A 20,498-nucleotide genomic window follows, 5' to 3' on the forward strand; every position below is an offset into this window, starting at 1 on the left:
TTACTCAGTGGTGAGGAGATAGCTGACCCCCCAGAAGGGTTGTTTGACGGTGCCATCTGCCCCCAGTATCACCTGTCTGAGCCAGGAAGGCCCTCCTTCCCGACAGTGCAAAGACCCCCAGACTAGGTATCTTCCATCTAGGTTCAGCCAGACGACTAGCGAGAAACATGTGGGTCTCTGCCCAGCTCCAGCTCGGCTAGGCATAAGACTGTATTGGGTAATATCCTTGCCTATACACTGATGAGAGCAGGGAAGGAGGGGGAGGTAGCCCTCTGCATCTTGAGGGAGGAAAATTCTCTGCAAAGCCTTCTAAAGCACCTGCGTGCAGATGACCCTGAAAGGGTTGCAACAAAGGGCCCCCCGCCCCCTCCGACCTCCCATTCCCATGCAGCCTGTACATCATGCAGCAAGCACTCAAAGGTGCAGTACTGTGACAGACAGCATAGCCCTGCTTGCATGTCCGGAGTAAGTAGCAGGATTGGAGCTGGAAGCTGTTCTTGATGCCCTGGGCAACAGGCATCAGTTTGCAGTCCAGCCTTCTAGGATGGCTCCAGTCCATCAGTTCCATCCTTTAAACTCTGGGCTCCCGGGGGCCATTCTTCATCCCCCACTCCATAGTCTGCCAGTTCCCATTACGGCTTCTTTGATGGCTCCAGTTAGAGATACCTCTTTGCGGCTAGGGACCTAGACCCCGAGCTCTCCAGCGTAGAATTTCTGGGCACGTCCCCCACAGCCAGTTACAACAACGCCATCGCCCTTCAGACCTCTATGATGACATGCTTGTCCCCTAATCCAGAGGAGACCAAAAGGGTATGTCCACCTGTATAGTATGCCCCCCTCTCAGAATTTCTTCTTGAGTTTTCATATCTGCTTAGTGCGGCAAAGTAAGCCGGCAGACGTCCTGGTAGAATGTGCAGGAGTATCTGTAAAAACTGACATCCCCCTACCTTTTCAGCTTTCTGTAGAACTTTTTTTCAGTAAAATTGTGGAATTTAACAAGCACATCTCTGGGTGTTTGTTGTTGGGCATATAGCTCGGAACCAGCATGATGCACTGTGTCTACATGTATTTTTGGGTGTCGATTGCTCAGAAGAAAGTATTCCTACTAAGTTTCGAGATTTGAGTCCGGAATCTCTTTGCTTACTCCCCAGAGCGTCCAGTAATTCAAGTCAAGTCAAGTCAAGTCAAAAAGCTTTATTTCGATAAAATGTCATTATCATAAAAGCAAGTTAAAAAGAATTGATAGTTAATAATAAAATTAGTAGTACATATCCAGTTAATAACAAAGAGTATAACATTTACTAGAATTAATATTGTTTAAAAAGAAATTAAACAGAGTATTTAAGCTTTCTGGCTCGAATAGCCCAAGCCCAGAATAAAAATTTTGCTAGGGCACAGGCATAGGGTACATAGCTGTCCGAAACAAGTATCCTAATTGCCACATCATGGCTCCTAGTTCCCAGTTGCCGGCACAAGTTCTTCAGCCACGCCCTTCTTGGATTGGCATATTCCTTGCAGACAAATAAGAAATGGGCTAATGTCTCTGGGTGGGCTAAACATGATGGACACAAGTCAGTTTTGTCTGTGCAGGATTTCCATGTTTTGGTGAAAGTATTCAATGGCAGAGTACCCGTTCTAAATTTAAAATACAAGGACCGGGCAAACGGTTTCCCGATTATGTCTAGGTAGGGTTCTCGCCTGGGACGGTCTTTAAACATCAAAAAGTCCTCTGTAAGCCTGCCAATGGATGTGCTGGAATGCCTTTGGGAGAAGATCCAATCCCGATAAAGGTTTTTAAGTACTTGTTTTGGAGGAGAGGTTCTGCTTGCCCAGGAATCCAATAGGCCCAAGTTCGACAATAAGGTTTTCATATCTGTTAGCCATTTGACTCTGGCCCAGTGTGGTGACGCCATTATTTCTTCCAGACCTCTGGCGTAGGCACTGAGTTCCTCTACCCGCCAAATACGGGCCCATAATAGGAGGGGACGAAATTTCGCAATTTCGCCAATCTGGGTACAGCCAAGGTCCATAAATGAGGGTAAAAGTGGGGTGCTTTGAGGGAGGGACATTATTTGTCTACAGAAATTGTTCTCAGATTTTTGTAAAGCTTGAGAAGATGCAAAGCCCCAAAGTTCAGCTCCATAAAGTGCAGAGCTGACACCCTTGGCAGCGTAGATCTCTAGGACTGTTCCTATTGGTTTGAACGAACTGGAACGTTGCTCCCTTAATAGGGCACCTGTGATCCTTTTATGGTTCAGCAGCATCTTATCTAGATGGGGAGTCCAATCCATTTTGTCTGAAATGCGTATCCCTAAATAATCAAATACTTTTACCCTTTCCAGGGACTCGGTGTTTAAAATAGGGGAACGCACTTGCTGTTTAGGGGGATTAAGGACGAGGAATTTTGTTTTATTGGTGTTTATAACCAAGCCTCGGTCAGTACAAAAGGATTGGAAATTGTCCAAGAGTTTCTGTAGTCCCATTGGGGTTTTGGAGATTAGGAGCGTGTCGTCCGCGAAGAGGAGGGTCGGTATGCGTACCCCCGCCAGGGATGGTTCGTCGGATGGAGATTTAAGTAAGTGCTCAACCACCCCATTGATGTACAAAGAGAAAAGGGTGGGAGCCAGAACACATCCCTGGCGGACCCCTCTCTCGACCGGAATACAGCCCGTTTTCTCCCCTCCAGAGCCCCACCTGATTTGGGCAAAGCTGTCCTGATGGAGCCTAACTAGTAGGGATAGTAGATACTGTGGGAGCCCCATGTTGGCCAGAACCTTCCATAGCAAGTCCCTGGGGACAAGGTCAAAGGCAGTCTTTAAATCGATAAATGCGAGATAAAGACTGCCCTTGCCTATCACTACCACCTTCCAGTAGATCATCATAAGCCTAAAGGCCTGCTCTATCGTTCCAGTGCCTACTCTAAAACCGGCCTGAAAATCGGTAAGTATTTTGTTTTCATCTACCCAGTTGAGTATCCTGAGTAGAATGACTTTACCGACAACTTTTTGGCTTACGTCTAGCAAGCTAATCGACCTATAATTGGACGGATCATCCCTAGGGCCTTTCTTGTGGATGGGAACCACCTCTGCCCCCTTCCATGACACGGGAATGGGGGCACCCCTACAGATGGCAAGAAGGAGGGAGTGGATTAATTTGCCCCAATTAACACCATCGGATTTTAGCAGGTCCCCGGGGATGCCATCTGGTCCTGCAGCTTTTTGTGGAATGATGGAGTTAATAGCATATTCTACTTCCTTCAGTGTAAAGTCAGGATGGCTAGGGAGAAAAATATAATCAGTGTAAGGAGAGGATTGGACTGACCCTTTTCCAATCATATCGTTTTGGCAGGAATAAAGTTTGGAAAAATGAGCCTCCCATACCTGGCCCGGAATGCTGCAGGTTACAAGGTCGCTATCCGGTCTGTTTCGTGCCCTTATGGTGTCCCAGAAGGATTTAGTCTTTTTTCATACTGGCTTCCTTAAGGGTTAGCCAGTAGGTATCCTCCCACTCCCTTTTAGCTACCTGTAAGGCCTTTTTATGGTCTCTTCTGGCAATTTGGATTAGTGGGGGGGGACTTCCCTTTGACTGCCTCTATTAGGCGTGATTTGGCCTTCCTGCATATTGCCAAATACCAATCGTGTTTGCCTTTAGGTTTAGGTTTCTGTTTCCCTGAGGGCAATTGTACCCAAAAGAGGTCCCCAATAGTTTTTACGGCAGCTTCAAAAATAGCGGTGGCCTTGTCTGCTGCTATAGTTAGATCAATAGAGCCAATTTCGGCTTGCGTGCCCTTAACCACTTCGTCTATTGTGGATAGTTTGTCGGTGTTGCACATAAACTTACTCCACTTTAGACGCCTGCCACAAGTGGCGACAGTAATCCCCTGTGGGCGGCTAAGAGAGACTGGCAATACTTCAATGTGCCAAGGATTTTTTAGGGATAAGGAGAGTGGGTTATGGTCGCTCTCTATGGTATTGGTAATAACCATGTCGTTAACATGGCTCCAGAGGCCCCTATCCAGCAGAATATAGTCAATCCGTGTGCATTGACCAACTCTGTTGAATGTGGGAGCACCCAGGAGGTCAGATCGAGTGCGACCATTGGCAGCTCTTAATCCAAACTCCAATGTGAGTGCATTTAGATGGATTGCACTGCGAGTCCAGCGCTTGATGGGTGGGATAGAGAGGGTAGGGATACCCCATCTACTATCCTCTTCTCCTAGATCTGGAATTCCTTCTAGGGGGAGTGGTTCATATGTACAATTAAAATCCCCTGCTACTAGGATGTGTCCAAGTCCACTCTGCTCTCCCAACTGAGCCTCAAGCTCCATCATTGTGGGTGAAATACACCCATTTTTTGTTCCCCTGATATAGACATTGTAGAGGTCAACCGTTATACTTTCCCGTAGACCCAATAGGGAGACACCAAGAATATCCGGGGTTCCTGCCTTCTTAGTAATTATCCTACAGTTAAGCAGGATACTTATCCAAATAATAAGCCCCCCCGATGGCCGTCCCTTCCCTGCCTTGGATTTTACTGCTGGTGTAAAAAAAGTGACAAACCCCACCCGGTGCAGTGGCTCAGTGGCCCATGTCTCTTGAAATATACAGATTTTGTGGGCATCAACCAGGGCATTCCACTCCGGGAGGCCTAGTTTCCTTGAGATCCCAGCAAGGTTCCAACTAAGGATTTTTAACTCGCCATGTGCTGAGTTCCGTCTGGAATCACAGTACAGTGAGATGAATCTGCACTGTCCCTAATTAGTGTAGGTGGTGACACCTCTAAGTTTGTAGGGAGAGATGTACCCAGCGCTGCATCCTTCATGTCGATATTTGCATGAGGGAGGTTGGTATCTAAGCCTCCCTTAGGAGAAAGTCAATCAACCTCATCCAATACACAGTACCTATTTGGATGGGCAAACTGTGTATAGGAGGGGTTAAAGGACAGGGATAGAGACGGATCCTGCCATGGCTGTTGCCAATGGTGATTGGCAGTGAATGGTTGCTGAGGAAGTTGCTGCCACTGCTGAGTAGATTGGAAAAAAGGTGGTAAGGGGTTGAGAGGTTGTTGCCACTGGGGGCCAACATGGTGCGGGACAAAAGGTGGGAAGTTAGGCGGCTGTTGCCAGTGGTTAGGGGCATATTGAGGGGGACGTACAGGCCCTTGGTTACTTGGAATAATTGGGCGGTGGAAGTTGGGTCTTGTCGAGTTGGGGAGGAAGTAAGACAAGGGGAGTGGTTTGATCTGGGTGGCAGGACCGCTGTTAGGTGCATTACAGATGAAAGTCGCAGCCCCCACATCCCTAAAATTAACAGTAATTACATCCCCTGGTATTGTTTTCTTACTCCTACCCACCCAATCCCCTCTACGTACAGTAAGAATTTCCCCGCTCATGCTACTAGGCAGTGGTTTGTGTATTTGAAGCCACTGGGCACATTTGTTTCTTAACTCTACGTAGGTCTCTTTGACTCCTTCCTTCAGTGGGGGGACAGCAGTTAACACAACCACAAAAGGAGAAACTTCTGGTGGCAGACTAATAGACTTATAGCGGGTCTGCCTTGGCTTAGGAGCTTCAGAGTTATTGGTAGAGTCAGAGGCTAGGGTATTCGTAGGTTTCCCTTTGGGATCCGTGGTTTGGGAGGTGTTAGATTTGGTACCATCGGCTAATTGCTGCACGGATGAAGGATTGCTCACCGCTTTTGTATTGGGAATAGGTGGCGGTTGAGCAGGGTTGTTCCCTAGATGGGGAGAATGTGATGCAGCTTGGTCCTTGGAAGATGGGAAGATTTTCGCTTTATCAGTTGTGGGCTTAGTGACCTTAGCTGACAGTTGGGGATTGGGTGGTGGTTCTCTATACCCTTGTTGCTGAACAGGCCCAAGCTCATTAATCTTGTTGGGCCATTTAGTATTAATGAGCGATGTTAGCCTATCAAGTTTAGAGATCAAGGGTTTGATTTGGGCCGCAATTGTAGCTTCAAGATCATGCTTAAGGTCGGTGACCATGTTTTCGACTCAACATGGGATGCCAGGCGCTGTGTGTGGAGTAGGTGTTACCAAATTATGGTTACTAACTTTGGCTTTGGTCTTCTCCTTAGGTTTAGGCTCCTTAGTTTTAGACTTAGTCACTACTTTTATGGGGATAAAAGCAACCTTTCCCCTGGAATCACTGGGCACGTGAGGGGTCGACTTGGCAGTTAACCCATCCAGGCCCGGCTCCGTCTCTCTGGGTGTCCGACAGGCTTCTAGGTCTGGGGTCGCCTCCAGATCCACAAAGGACGGGTCCGACTCCGAACAGGTAACTGACAAGTCGACAGCACTCGGTACTGTAACAGTGCCTATGGTGGTCAAGGGCAAGGGCAAAGAGCAATTGTTCGAAGCTTGCTGAGAGGGTGAATTTGCATTTGCAAGGGAGACCAGGGAAGAACGCTTGGCATTCATGAGGTCCAGGGAGACTCTTTTCTCTAGGAGTACAATGCTCTTGTCAATTGTCTCATTTACCCGTGAGATGAAAAGGTCAATGGGACCAGTCACTTGCGCTACCTCCGCAGCGTTTTTGGTACAGCTTCTTGTTTTGTGCCGCATGGTTGGCGTTGAAGATGAAAATGCTATACCAGGTGTTAGATGGCAGTGGCCTCAAGGAAAGTTAAGTGACAATCGGCCTACCTGGATGGTGGTTTCAGGGCGATGAGACAGGGAATCAGGGCCTGGGCCGTCCTCTGCCGTCCTTGAACGGCCTTAAACGGCCCGCTCTTTGCCCGGTCTTCGCCCCGGCCGTTGCCCCGCGCCCGTCCCGCGTGCGCGTTGCTCTGAACGATGTTATAGGAAGAGCAGGTGAAGGGGGCGGGAAGAGGACCAGCTGCGGCCGATCAGCGCTGCGCTGCACGCTGGTCCTCGCAGTCCCGCCTCACGCCTTGGGGTCCAGCTGCAGCCTCACACAGGTCGCGTTGGTGCTCTTTGCACTTAGGGAAGTCCAGGGATGATGGCAAGCAAAAGTCCTCAGCCTGCGAGCGGCACCCGCGGAGCGGGGGCCGCGAGGCGTCGCTTGGCTTGGCTTACAGGAACGAGAGTACGCTAGGAGACAGCACTCTCTGCAGGACGCTTTACTGGAGGAACCCGGGCGGTTCACACACCGCGATGTTTTTGACGGGTGGAGGGGCGGGAAGAGGACCAGCTGCGGCCGATCAGCGCCACGCTGCACGCTGGTCCTCGCAGTCCCGCCTCACGCCTTGGGGTCCAGCTGCAGCCTCACACAGGTCGCGTTGGTGCTCCTTGCACTTAGGGAAGTCCAGGGATGATGGCAAGCAAAAGTCCTCAGCCTGCGAGCGGCTCCCGCGGAGCGGGGTCCGCGAGGCGTCGCTTGGCTTGGCTTACAGGAACGAGAGTACGCTAGGAGACAGCACTCTCTGCAGGACGCTTTACTGGAGGAACCCGGTCGGTTCACACACCGCGATGTTTTTGACGGGTGGAGGGGCGGGAAGAGGACCAGCTGCGGCCGATCAGCACCGCGCTGCACGCTGGTCCTCGCAGTCCCGCCTCACGCCTTGGGGTCCAGCTGCAGCCTCACACAGGTCGCGTTGGTGCTCCTTGCACTTAGGGAAGTCCAGGGATGATGGCAAGCAAAAGTCCTCAGCCTGCGAGCGGCTCCCGCGGAGCGGGGGCCGCGAGGCGTCGCTTGGCTTGGCTTACAGGAACGAGAGTATGCTAGGAGACAGCACTCTCTGCAGGACGCTTTACTTTTTCAGTGATTCTCAAGATCATCCAACTAACTTTCTTTTTTAAGGTGCTCCACCAGTGCAGCACATCATGCTGCTGTGGTGGATTGAGTGGAGTCCTCGGAAACCGGGGACTATGCAGCGCACAGCTGTAAGGTAATATTCCTCAATCTCTGATAACTCAGTGTCCAAGAAAATGCTTTGTTTATTTAGTAAACAAAAATTATAGTTCTAATTAAATCAATCAATAGACATGACATTAGAAATGCAACATTGTACCATGTATTCTATTCAGTTCATGAATGCATCAATGAAAATATTGTACATGACAATCGATAGTTGCGGTTTTTCAAAAAAGAAACACTTCCAGAATAACCCAATGCATTTCGGGTCTCTTCTGACCCTTCCTCAGGGGTGTAGAAAGTATTCACAAAGCAAGAGTTTCAAAGTTCAAAATTCTCAGGGAAGATTCAGGTTGCGAATCTACAATAAAATGCGTATGAAGTTTCAAAATCAAATTGCATGTGTTTCAAAGCAATACCAACAATGATTACAGCTTCTAGAAGTCACACTCATGATGATCTCAGGGTAAAACTTGCACTTTCCAATACTCAATTATAAACCAACAAGACCCGTGATCTTAAACCCAAGGTGCTCAATTAATGATTTTGGAAAAAGTGCCAAGTAGTCATTGAACCCGAAACTATGTAAAATAAAGGTGACAGGAAAAGATGTGAAAAGTGAAATAGTACTGGGTAATGCCTCTGTGTGAAAAGCAAAAAATCCTAGTGTACTAGTGCTGGTGAATGGAAACAGGCATGCCAAAAGTAAACATGAAGTATTATATATACCGCCGAGTCTCCAGCAAGATGCTATGTTTCAAAAGAATATCTTCAACATAATCGGTCCGTTCTGTAGTTAAAAGACAACAGTGGTACACCAATAGGTCACTAGAGACACTAGTCTGTCGGAAACTAAGTCAACGGAGGAAGAAAGAATGTCTACATACCCTTCACTCAAAATTAAATCCAGACTGTAATCCAAAATTAAAGGCATAGCAGCGTCCCTGTTGAAGAATATGTATCAGTGTTATATGTGACTCTGCGATAGTGAACGAGCTAATCTACAATCAAAAAGGGACCGGAGTCTCCTTCTTACCCCCAACAGTAGTGAAGGTATCGTAATCTGCTATCCAATTAATAACGCCAGGTTCGTATCGTCTTCTGAATCTGCAAATTAACGAACAAGCGGGAATCATGATTGAAACGCCAAGCGCGTAACTACCAACTGTTCCCCGTAGCGTCGGAAAGGCACGTACCTAGTTTTTCCTGTTACTCTCCTGCTTCTAAAGTCGTCTCCAGTAAACGCGGTGAATGCTGGTCTGAAAGACGGCTTAAAATGATACGCGGTAAACGTGACTCACAGTAGAAAGAGGACTATAGTGAGTTAGTCCATTCCAAAATGGCCCCTAACTGAAAACGAACGTGCTAAATGTGCTGTATGTATAACCTTATCCAGGGGAATCTATGCAAAAATAAAATTTAAATAATTATTAGATTCAAGCACTCACTAGTAACAAAATCGGGTAAAGAAATAAGAGGAAGTGTAATAAATAAATCAAAGATAGAATGTAGGTGTTGGGTGTAAAAATGTCAATTGATATTGTAAAATGCAATTTGCCCCTTACAATCTAATACACATTCAATTTATAAATAACATAACAATTCATAATGGTCATTCAGACCCCCTGGGATTATGGTCCCCAGTTTTTTTATCCAAGTTGTTTCTTTTCGGGCCAGAGTGGTATTGATGTCCATACCCTGGTGTGCAATAATGTGTTCTAGAACAGTGAAGCGAAGTTGAGGAATGGTATGTGTGGCATTTACCCAATGTGCTACCAATGACTAATTTAAATTTTTGTTCCTGATAAGACTTTTATGCTCCACTATCCTAGTCTTTATTTTTCTACTCGTTCTGCCTATGTAAACTAACCCACACGGGCATTTTATAGCGTAGATGACATTTTCAGTCGTGCAATCAGAAGTATGTTTCAAAGGTATTGGTATCCCTGTCCTGGGATGTGGGAAAACCTTTCCTGTGATTACATTTCCACATTGTCCACAGTTGTGACATTTTCTCATGCCTTTAAAATTCTTGGGATCCTGTCGATTAGATGGTTTTTTCAGCAACTCACGTAAATTGGATGCCCGAGTATGAGCAAATAGCGGTGGTTGAGTGAAAATGTTTTGATAGTCTGGTTCATTTTCTATCAACTCCCATCTTTTACGTATAATGGTTTTAATCTTGGGTGCTTGTGCTGAATATTTTAGTACTAGTATCTCTCCCGTGTGTGCAGACCCACCCACATTATTCATAGCTGTGGTGGATTGGCCAGGTTCTACACCCTCTGCCTCCAGTATATGCTAGCGCACCGAGTCTCTGATCTCTGTTTAGCTGTTTTAGATCCTAGGTCCAAGTGTAAGTCTGTAAGCCCTTTGGTGAAGTCTTGTTGAAGTTCATTCCGGAGTTCTGCCTTAAAAGTGCATACACTCTCCAGCAGGTTTTATTTTGTATATCATGGTGGAGCTAGGCTCAAGAGGAAGGAGTCTCCGCTTTTAGGAGTCTTGTTTCGCGGCTGAGGTATATCCAGGTAGTCGAGGAGACCACCACTGTGGGATTTCTTGCGAAGCATAAGGGAAGCCACCCCGCTGTCTTCTAAGTGCTGACTACCTCTCACTTGTCAAGGAGGCATCACTGGCCTTCAATGGTTTGCCCACGGAATGTGTATTGTGACACTCTGAATACCTCGATTCCACTGGAAAGGGTCTTTCTCATAGGGGACAACTAGCCCACAGCACCATAAGCCCCATCGACCTCTATAGAGGTGTCTATCTTCCTGGACAAGGGAGTTGTGGCCAAGACCTCAGGGAACATAACGGTGCAGCTCCCCCTGTTGCAGACTCGCAGTTAAAAGCAGAAAACTAGCTTCTCCAGTTTATTTTAAAAAAACTGAAAATTCCTACAATATTAAGAACTGTAAGACCAGTTCTTTTTATGATTTATTTTCTCAATATAAATTATTTTAGAAATTTACAATAAATAATTCTCAGACATGTATATAAATGTGAGTTCACTAAAAGTTCAGCACCAAAACAAAAGCATATCCTACCACTTCAAGTCAGTCAAACACACTCACACACTCGAACACTAAAATAGAAAGCATACATGCTAAACATTAAAAACCGGGATATCCGTGTAGTATCATTTGCCCCATATACTATTCCCATTCATAATTTGCTATCCTTTTTTTTTTTTAGTTAAGAGATCGTAATGACAAACTCCCAAACCATATACTCTTTATGGCATTACTGCACTTACAATGTCTTAAGAATGGAATTGGACACTGTAGGGGTACAGGGCTCATGCACATGTACCCTCACCACTGGTATAGTGCACTCAGCTAGAGGGGTGGCTTACCTATGCCAGATCAATGGTTTGTAGGCATGTGCCATATCGACTCTTCGCTTTGTTCTGCACCAAAACACGCAGCCTGCAATGGCAGTGTGTGTGTAAATGTACAGGGCTTCTAAGGGTGGCGAAATAAGTGCTGCAGCCCTTGGAGGTCTTCCCTTGTCACAGTGCCCTTGGTAGCTATGGTACCTTTTACAAGAAGCTTACATGTGGCCAGAGAGTTGCCTATTGAGTTTTGCAACAGCACAGTTTTAGGGAAGGAAAATAGGCCCTGGGGACCTGGTTGGCAAGAACCCTGGGCCCACTCAGTCAAATAACATCAACATTAGGCAAAACGTGGGGGGCATCCATGCAGAAAGGGGCACTAGCCTACACATGATGACTGAAGTTATGGCAGGAAAGGTACAAGTAATCACTCAAAGGTATTGGAGTTTTCCTAACACTTCTTTCTGTGGAGACTGCATTAGAGATATTTTTTGAATAGTGATCTTTCCTATTCTAAAGCTAGTCCTCTAAAATGTAAGCTGAGGGGCCTTCAGCTTAGTTTCTTGGAAAAATTAGGTTGCCCATTGCACTCTTGAGGTTTCTGAAATTTTGCCCTAGCTAATCTAGTAGCAGACATAATTGATTTTGCTGTAGTGTTTAAAAGTTTCTAGAGTTTCAAAAGGGGCACTAAGCTGCTAGACAGATTTCCATACTGATAAGGCTTCACTAAGTATGCATTATAATGCTGTTATCTTCCTTGAATGTTTCTATCTTGATTACCAGTTGATTGTTTTGATTAATTGCTGTTGCCTTAGAAGCTTTTTACCATACGATACAGCAGTTTTATAAAACTTGTATGTCAGACTGAATTGTAAGTGGAGGATGCAGACGAGTACCTTGAAGGATTTGGTTTGAGCCTCTATGGAGGGAGCACTACCTTGATTGGATGACGTTGATAATTACATCTTGTCAGATGTCCAATATGGTTTTCACCCTGGCCGTTCAACAATGGTTCAATACCTGAACCTTTTTATGATTAATGAATAAGTATACAGTTGCCCGTTCTGGCACCATCTTTCTGGCATTCTTGGACCTCTCTTCTGCATTTGATCCCTGGGGGTGGATATGGACATAGTCCTATTTCTTCAAGATCTCCACGGATATACTAAGACAGCTGTACGATATGCAGGTGATCAGAAGGTCTCACGCCAGTTCCCCATTAATAGCGGCTTCCGGCCCGGGATGCATGTTTGCTGTACATTAATGACCTGGAGAGGACCCTTTTGGATACCAAGGCGGATTTTACCCAGGCGGGACGGCGCGGTCTCCCAGTCCTGCTGTACTCAAACAATGCCTTTTTTATGGCTAGGATTGAAAGGGGTCTGCAAGTGCTTTTAAACTCTTTGTTCAATCTATGGGGGAGAAGGACCTTAAGGTTTTTAACTCTAAATCTTTCATCATGCAAGTAAGAGCCAGTTCAAGCAGGCCTTATAACTTCAATATGGGGTCTACTTCGATCCCAAGGGCAAGTGCTTTTTCTTACCTGGGGGTATTGATGGATGATAAAAAGAAATGTGGGCCTCAACTTACCCACATAAAAAATTTACCTAATCAGGAAGTATGCAGCTTTATTTGACTTTGCTGCTAGATAGGGAAAAAGACCGGTATGTGCCATATTTAAGCTTTATAGCTCTTAAATGCATTCCTAAGGCACTATATGGCAGTGAAATATGTGGGTACACTCGAGATGACCTTCAAATTGAGGAAACTAAGTTTGGGAGACCGCTTTTAGTCGTTCCTCAGGGTACCCCCCTCTTTCAGTGTACATGAGGAGCTTAGTATGACATATATCACTGACCTGATAGCTTATCTCCCTGTGTCTTTTTGATTGAAAATTTGGGCTGATGAGGGGATAACTTAAAACAAGGTGATCTTAGAGGTTTGCCGGGCCCTTGATCGTGCCTCTACTGTGCCATTGTTAAAATACATTGAGAGAAGTTAAACACGCCTGTGGAGAGTACTTTTTTTACCAACCCTGAACAGATAAATAAGAGGGTTTAGAACTTTGTAAAGGCGGCCTTCTTTGTGCAACAGACAACGGCAAGGGAAAAGAAGCTCCTGAGCCCACTGTACGGCGCTTCGTTATGCTAAAAACCACTGACGGTTGAGCCGTACTTACTCTGGTTCATAAACACACATGATAGATTTTTACTGACCAGGTTTCAGTTTGACCTTTTTCACCTTAGGGGTCAGAGTAAGGGTCAAAGCCTGTCGTTCTGTGGTTGCGATGGTCAATCTCCTCAGGATATGGTCCATTTTTTGATGTTTTGTAGTTTTTGTTACTCCCAGAAAGTCCTTTTTAATTCCGATTTTGAAAATGGTGAATTTCACACAAGTTCATCCAGCTTTAATTTTCTTAAAAATGCTTATGGGTAGCACTATTTTTTACGTGGTCAACTATTTAAAATCTGCAATACGGCTTAGGTCTAGTTGTGATTAACCAGCCTATATTCTTCTGATACCTTTTATGGCACCTTGCACTTAATATGTCATACCTAATCTGTTTGATTATATCTTATCGCATGAGTTGTGATTGATGGTACTAATGTCGACGATTCTCTTATTTGGTATTGTCGGTGTGTTATTGGGACCTCTGTATTTATGGATTTTTGTTTAATTAGTAATCGTTTACTTGGTTTGTCCTCATGAAGATTGTTTATTACATTTTATTATTCTGTTGACACCTTGTTTGAACCTAAATATGAATATGGCACAGTGCTTTGTCTGAGTTAGATGGTGGATGACTGGTTAGGCGGTATCATAGAGCCAAGATTTGTTGATGAGCAAAATATCCAAATGATTCACTCGCCACGGTTAAACGATTTCAAATTGATGGTTAGCTGAAGAACTTGGATCGCTATGGCGCTGATCACTCTGCCTTTATGAATGAGAAAACATTACAAGGCCAGCACAAATTATATAATAGATTTATTTGCTGACACTTTTCTTTGCTAGGTCTCACTTGCTGATACCCAGGTGAGAAATCATGAGCATGTCATATAAAGTTAACCATTCTATTTGTGATACATTTGACTTGAATAAATATTAGGCCTACTCATTTGTTGTGATCTGCTTTAATCTGTCCTATGAAGTTGCTTTTTTGAGCAGTGTTGGCATTTTTAGATATAAAAAAATGTATAGATGTAATTGAAGACTTGTGCAATTGTGAGGTGTGGAACTAGAGAAAGGTGATATTGTTTGCATCATCACCGGCCATTCTCAATGCTGTCATGTGTGGTCTGTCATTAACCCTGCAATTTCACCCCTGAACATATCGTAGTCTCTAAATGGATCTCTTGATGGACGCCGGTGGTTGTCCTTGGAATATGTGACCTTTATTTCATTAATTTTGTGATTTAAATACTCAACTTCATTTGTGCTCACCTATAACTAAGTGTTCCTTAAAGAAGTAATTTTTTTTTTGTGTACTCTAGGAGCTCAATGAGTTTAAAGAAGTGACAACCTGCGTCTTCCCCAGGTAGGTTTTGAAACAGACTGCTTGAATTCCATCTTAAATGCCAATGGTTTCTGGAAAGGCTAATCTGTTCATCTAGCCGCAATACTACACTCGCGCATTTCAAGTGTGATGTTTAAAAATGAAGATTTTAAATGATTCTTGATCCAACTTAAACATTTCATGGCAATGAGTGCCCAATGATTATTCTGCAATGAAGTGCTCAGCTTTAGTATGTAGTTCCCTGAGTTCACAACAATTGCAGCAGTCTTCAAAGTACATTAAAACCTTTTAGACAATTGTTGACCCATGCAGCTATTATAAGTTGTCTTATGCGCCATGGAGGCGCTGGCCAGAACAAGAAGTAGCAATGGTTGACTGGACTAGAAGGTAAAGGATGTCACTGAAGCATCGAGGTGGTGTTTAAAAGGTTAGGGTAGCGAGATGGATGTAGCTAAGTGTGTAGACAAAAAGGATATGGTGATGAGGCAGCCTCTTCTGAACTATGCAGTCTTCCAGTTTCCTGTCTTCACTTGATAAATATATGCTTTATTCTTTCTTTGTGTTCTTTTTTTTTTTTTTTTTTTACCATCTCTCCCAAACCCAATTTGCTTATCTTTGTGTCTCTCAATTGTTTTGAATTGTGTTCATGTCAGAACAATGCAAACCTGTGGTGGTCTGAAATTCACTGAACCTCAGTGACCTATTTATTCTTTGATGCCTTTGCTTGCAAGCATTGTACCTTCCTGCCTGTTTTTTCTCCTTTTGCCATATGAATGCCTGTCATGATCTTATTATTTTCTTGTTTTGATTGGCGGTCTCCAGTTTCTCTATTGTTTTGTAATGTATTTCGCAGGCCTGGCGATAGTTCTCCAGATGAGAACTAGAAGATAAGCCTTTCCAGAACTTGACATATTATGTTTAGTCGATGTATATGACACAACTTGTTACCTATGCGGGTATCCAGGTGCTAAAGCAGGACCATGGGCGAGGCGGAACTCCTAGTTGAACAGCCAGGTCTTCAGATTCTTGTAGACGTTGAGAAGCGAAGGAGTTATCATGTGTTGCAGAAGTTCATTCCTTTTCGAGGTGATGAAGGAGCTCCCGTACTGTGATGAAGGAGCTCCCGTACTGTAAGGGGTTAGGTTTGGTCTCTGTGATTGGATGGTGAACGCCTTGAGCATTGATTATATTGGTTTATCGAGGCCCTAGGTTACTGACTCTTTTTGAGCAGGAAACCTCTTCAGTAGCATATGCTTGTGTGACTCACTGCATAGTGCAATTGGGCTTGGCTGTGTAATGCGTTTGCCTTCTTGGATTATAGGTGTATTGTAGAAGCCAATGCTGCTTGCGTATACCCCACCAGTGCATGAATGAGCGTTACAGCAGCCCAAAACCAGTTGAGCACATATCATATGAAGTAAAATAAAGGAAAATGCAGAGCTGTTTATCACTACTAGAATGGGGAAAACCATAAAACTGCATGTCTGTCTTTTAGACTTCATCATCCAACACACTGCTACGCTCTGCGTCCCATAACACAATAACCACACCACGGTAGTCATCACACATGACATGGAAATGCTTCCCACAAAGGACCAAAACAAAGACATTCTTTCAACCACACACCCTACATGGTGTACTGTGCTAGTCATGTAGGCAAGCGCTTTGGCGCTCCCCACATAGGCAGCAGTAAGCGCTATATAAATTCTCAATAAAATACTGTACAAGTTGACCAAAGGCACATATCTGGCCCAGAGTAATTCACTTAAAACCATGCCACATCAGAGAAGTTAGTTTGTGCCAGTGAAAAGCGCAGGTTCAGGCTCTGCTGTCCAGGGAATGACAACATTTACGGGTTGACGTTGACTTCCAGTTCATTAATGTTAAACCTGGCTGTGGAATATTCCAAGTGTACTTGGACTCCTTGATCTTTCTTACGAACTTTGATATTTTCGGTTGATAAAGATCAAAGTGTGGCGCACTAGAAACACACACACAAACAAGCACTGGCATTGCCAATAGGTCTCGCAGTAGGAAAGTTGGAGCTATTACAATTGCACATAACAATGCCTTTTATTTTGCATGTTAAAAACATAAAGGGCTTTGTCATTTACAAAACCAATATTTCCAACTTTCCGACTGCGAGACCTATTGTGCACTGCACAGTGTGTGTGAAAGTGGCACTGCGTGGGTGAGTGGCGTTGAGTGTGTGTGGCGTTGAGTGTGTGTGGCGTTGCGTGTGTGAGTGGCGTTGCGTGTGTTAGTGTGGCGTTGCATGGGTGAGTGTGGCGTTGCATGGGTGAGTGTGGCGTTGCATGGGTGAGTGTGGCGTTGCATGGGTGAGTGTGGCGTTGCATGGGTGAGTGTGGCGTTGCATGGGTGAGTGTGGCGTTGCATGGGTGAGTGTGGCGTTGCATGGGTGAGTGTGGCGTTGCATGGGTGAGTGTGGCGATGCATGGGTGAGTGTGGCGTTGCATGGGTGAGTGTGGCGTTGCATGGGTGAGTGTGGCGTTGCATGGGTGTGAGTGGTGTGTGTCTGAAAGTGGTGCTGTGTGGGTAAAAGTGGCACTGCGTGGGTGTGAGTGGCGTTGCGCGGTTGAGTGGCGTTGCGCGGTTGAGTGGCGTTGCGCGGTTGAGTGGCGTTGCGCGGTTGAGTGGCGTTGCGCGGTTGAGTGGCGTTGCGCGGTTGAGTGGCGTTGCGCGGGTCAGAGGCTAAATGTAGCACAGGGAGACCTCCAGCGGTAAGACAATCAAAAACAACTTAGAAAACATTTCACAGTATGAAAAGATCAAATTCATGAACAAGCGTGATACACCTCAGCTAAAAATCATGATAAATAACAACACACATTAGAAGTGAAACTGCAAGTACAGAAGGACCAGCTTTGCTTGTTTAAAACTCAGAGGCAAAAGAAGAGGACATATGTACTTATGACATATGCTCTCCCACTTCAGGCAGATGAGTATGACAAATGCTCTCCCACTTCAGGCAGATGAGTGTAATGTGTAAAGCGTCTTGTGGAGCAACCATGTCACATGAGCAGATCGTGGAGTCTGAGAATGGCAGCCGAAGCAAATACAAACAAGAGGAATGACTGTGAGGCGCATTGGTGTGAAGCACAGCAATGGGCTTCTCCTCCCCTAATTAGGTGAGGAGAAGCCGTTTCGGGAAACTGAAAGTGCGCCGGCCATGAATAATTAGGGGAGGAGAAGCCCTTTGATGTGCTGGGCTGGCTGGCCCTGAATGCGCGTGCATGTTATCACGTGGTTCACGTGAACAGCATGAAAACCGATAGGTCGCGAGACCTAAAAATACCTTTGTTGAATGATTTACGTGCAAGCCTTGAGTGATGGCCACAAACTTTGGGTTCATCGTTGACTTTAACATGCAATGTCTCAACTGGTGCAAGGGAAATGGGAAATGCCACGGAGGAACACCATGTTGCCCCCTTTCTGTGGCTGCACTACGATGTTAAGGACTCTTCTGAAGGAGCTATGGTCCAGAGGGCTAGGCATCAGGGTCAATGTTCTGGACACGGAGCTGCAATGGGTCTGACTTTATTGTTCACATATTCATTGGTACTACATGCCTTACTTTGTGTTGATGGTATCAGATAGCCGTCTTCGAAATGTAAGTCAAGTAAGGGCCAACCCTAATAACTCCTTTTATGTGTAGGACTTTTTGTATGTTACCGAACGTTAAAGGTATCTGCTCTTATGTGCGCATTTTCTTTTGTATTTCTTTTATTAACACAGTAAACAAGCTTCAGATATAAGCATTTGATCATACATTTGTAAAGAGCAAGTCTCAGGTTGACAATGTTCAGACAATATAGCACATTAAAAGCCAAGGAGAATCGACGTAAACACCATCCAATCACCCCCGACTCCGACTCCAGTCCCATATTCTCTGCATATTTTAAACCGGTTTCTTTGTGGGGAGCATAGTTTTGAATAAGAGTACTGTGACCGGTTTTATTTTCGCAAATAGGTATGTTCCAGATTTTGCAGAGTTTAGCACCCACCAGCTTTGAATCATTGGTAATCTGTAGGCCGCAGGTTGTATTGTAGCATTTATTTAGCTCCTATTTCCTCTATTTGGGCAGTAGCAGCACATATCACATGGATAGCAAGCTTCACCATTTAAGGTGTGCTATTGAAAGGGAGCTTTTTGTTTTGAGCTTATGAGGGAAGTTCATGTCTTGCATCATGACCACCAAATGGTAGTTCTTGTTTTATGAAACTCATTGCCTGGCAAGTGTTGCATTTCCTGTGCAGTGGTATTCAGATCCAATTGCGCCTTCAAGGCTGCCGTTCAGGCCTCAAAGTGAGGCAGGAACAAAGCACGATGCAGGCAGTAGAAGGCAGACATCTTGGTTCTCTGTAGGCAGGCTAACACTGCTCATGCTGGGCGTAAGTCAGGCGCTTAATTTCGTCGAAGATACGCTCCAATAGTCAGCAGGAGCAGCAGGTTCCTATGACGGCGGACAGAAGTAAGAGGGTTGAAAAAGCATAAAATATCAACATACCGATGATAGGGTACTAAAGTGAAAGCCAGGTCGGAAGCTACTGACAGTGTTTGAGAGCTACCAGTAGTTTGCGATCAACCTGTTGGGAACCCCTGGTATATAGCAACAAAAATCTTACCTGTAACTCCAGTTCTCCAACGTTTTGGCTTTCAGTCTCAAAGTTGGAACTCTAGAGTTAACTCTGCCCTATGCTACATCTAAATATAAAGGAGATTGATCCCACACTTCCCCAGATATGTCTCACCTACTATATTGCCACCTAGATGCTGTGGCAGTAGTATCTGATCCATTCTACTATGTTACGAGAGCTTGAATAGCCAGAATATTCCCTACACACTCAATGTCAAGTCAAGTCAAGTCAGAGAATTTATATAGCGCACTACATACCCAGAGGGTCCCAAGGCGCTTAGAAAGGGGAGGAGGATTATTTGTCAAATATCCGCGTTTTAAGTTGCTTTCTGAATGCTAGGTGGTTCTGGGTAAGGCGAAGGTAAGCGGGGAGTGAGTTCCATGTTTTAGCAGCCAGGTATGAGAAGGATCTGCCTCCCATGGTGGTCTTGTTGATGCGAGGTACAGTGGCGAGGGCTTGGCTGGAAGAACGTAGTTGGCGGGAGGGGGTGTAGAAGGACAGTCGTGAGTTGAGGCATTCTGGTCCGATGTCGTAGAGAGATTTGTGTGCGTGGGTTAGCAGTCGGAAAGTGATCCTCTTATTGACGGGTAGCCAGTGGAGGTCTTTAAGGTGACCAGAGATGTGTTCGTTGCGTGGGATGTCTAATATGATCCTGGCTGAGGCGTTTTGGATTCTTTGGAGTTTCTTCTGGAGTTTAGCGGTAGTGCCTGCGTAGAGGGTGTTTCCGTAGTCCAGTCGGCTCGTGACCAGAGCATGGGTGACTGTTTTCCTTGTTTCGGTGGGGATCCAGCGAAATGTTTTTCTGAGCATGCGAAGAATGTTGAAGCAGGAGGAGGATACGGCGCTGACTTGTCTATTCATTGAGAGTGAAGAGTCCAGGATGACGCCTAAGTTCCGTGCGTGGTCTGTCGGGATGGGTGCTTTTCCGAGGGCTTCCGGCCACCAGGAGTCGTCCCATGCAGAGGGGGATGTACCTAAGATGAGGACTTCTGTTTTGTCTGAGTTCAGTTTCAGACGGCTTTGTTTCATCCATTCGGCAACTTCTTTCATTCCTTCGTGTAGGTTAGTTTTGGCGGTGCTGGGGTCATTGGTGAGAGAAAGGATCAGTTGAGTGTCATCGGCGTAAGAGATGATGTTGAGGTTGTGTTGGCGGGCGA

The 20,498-nt window shown here is 45.4% G+C and overlaps 1 protein-coding gene across 2 annotated transcripts in view; it reads left to right on the forward strand.

Moving 5' to 3' along the window:
- Positions 1-20,498, forward strand: part of PARN (poly(A)-specific ribonuclease) — a 615,197-nt gene that overhangs the window by 210,147 nt on the left and 384,552 nt on the right. For both annotated transcript variants that reach the window (XM_086941354.1, XM_086941353.1), the window contains exon 14: positions 14,660-14,703. In XM_086941354.1, the coding sequence (XP_086797480.1) occupies positions 14,660-14,703 (44 nt within the window). The remainder of the gene's footprint in view (positions 1-14,659; positions 14,704-20,498) is intronic.

The sequence above is a fragment of the Lissotriton vulgaris genome, chromosome 10, assembly GCF_964263255.1.
Source record: "Lissotriton vulgaris chromosome 10, aLisVul1.2, whole genome shotgun sequence".
NCBI classification, from domain to species: domain Eukaryota; kingdom Metazoa; phylum Chordata; class Amphibia; order Caudata; family Salamandridae; genus Lissotriton; species Lissotriton vulgaris.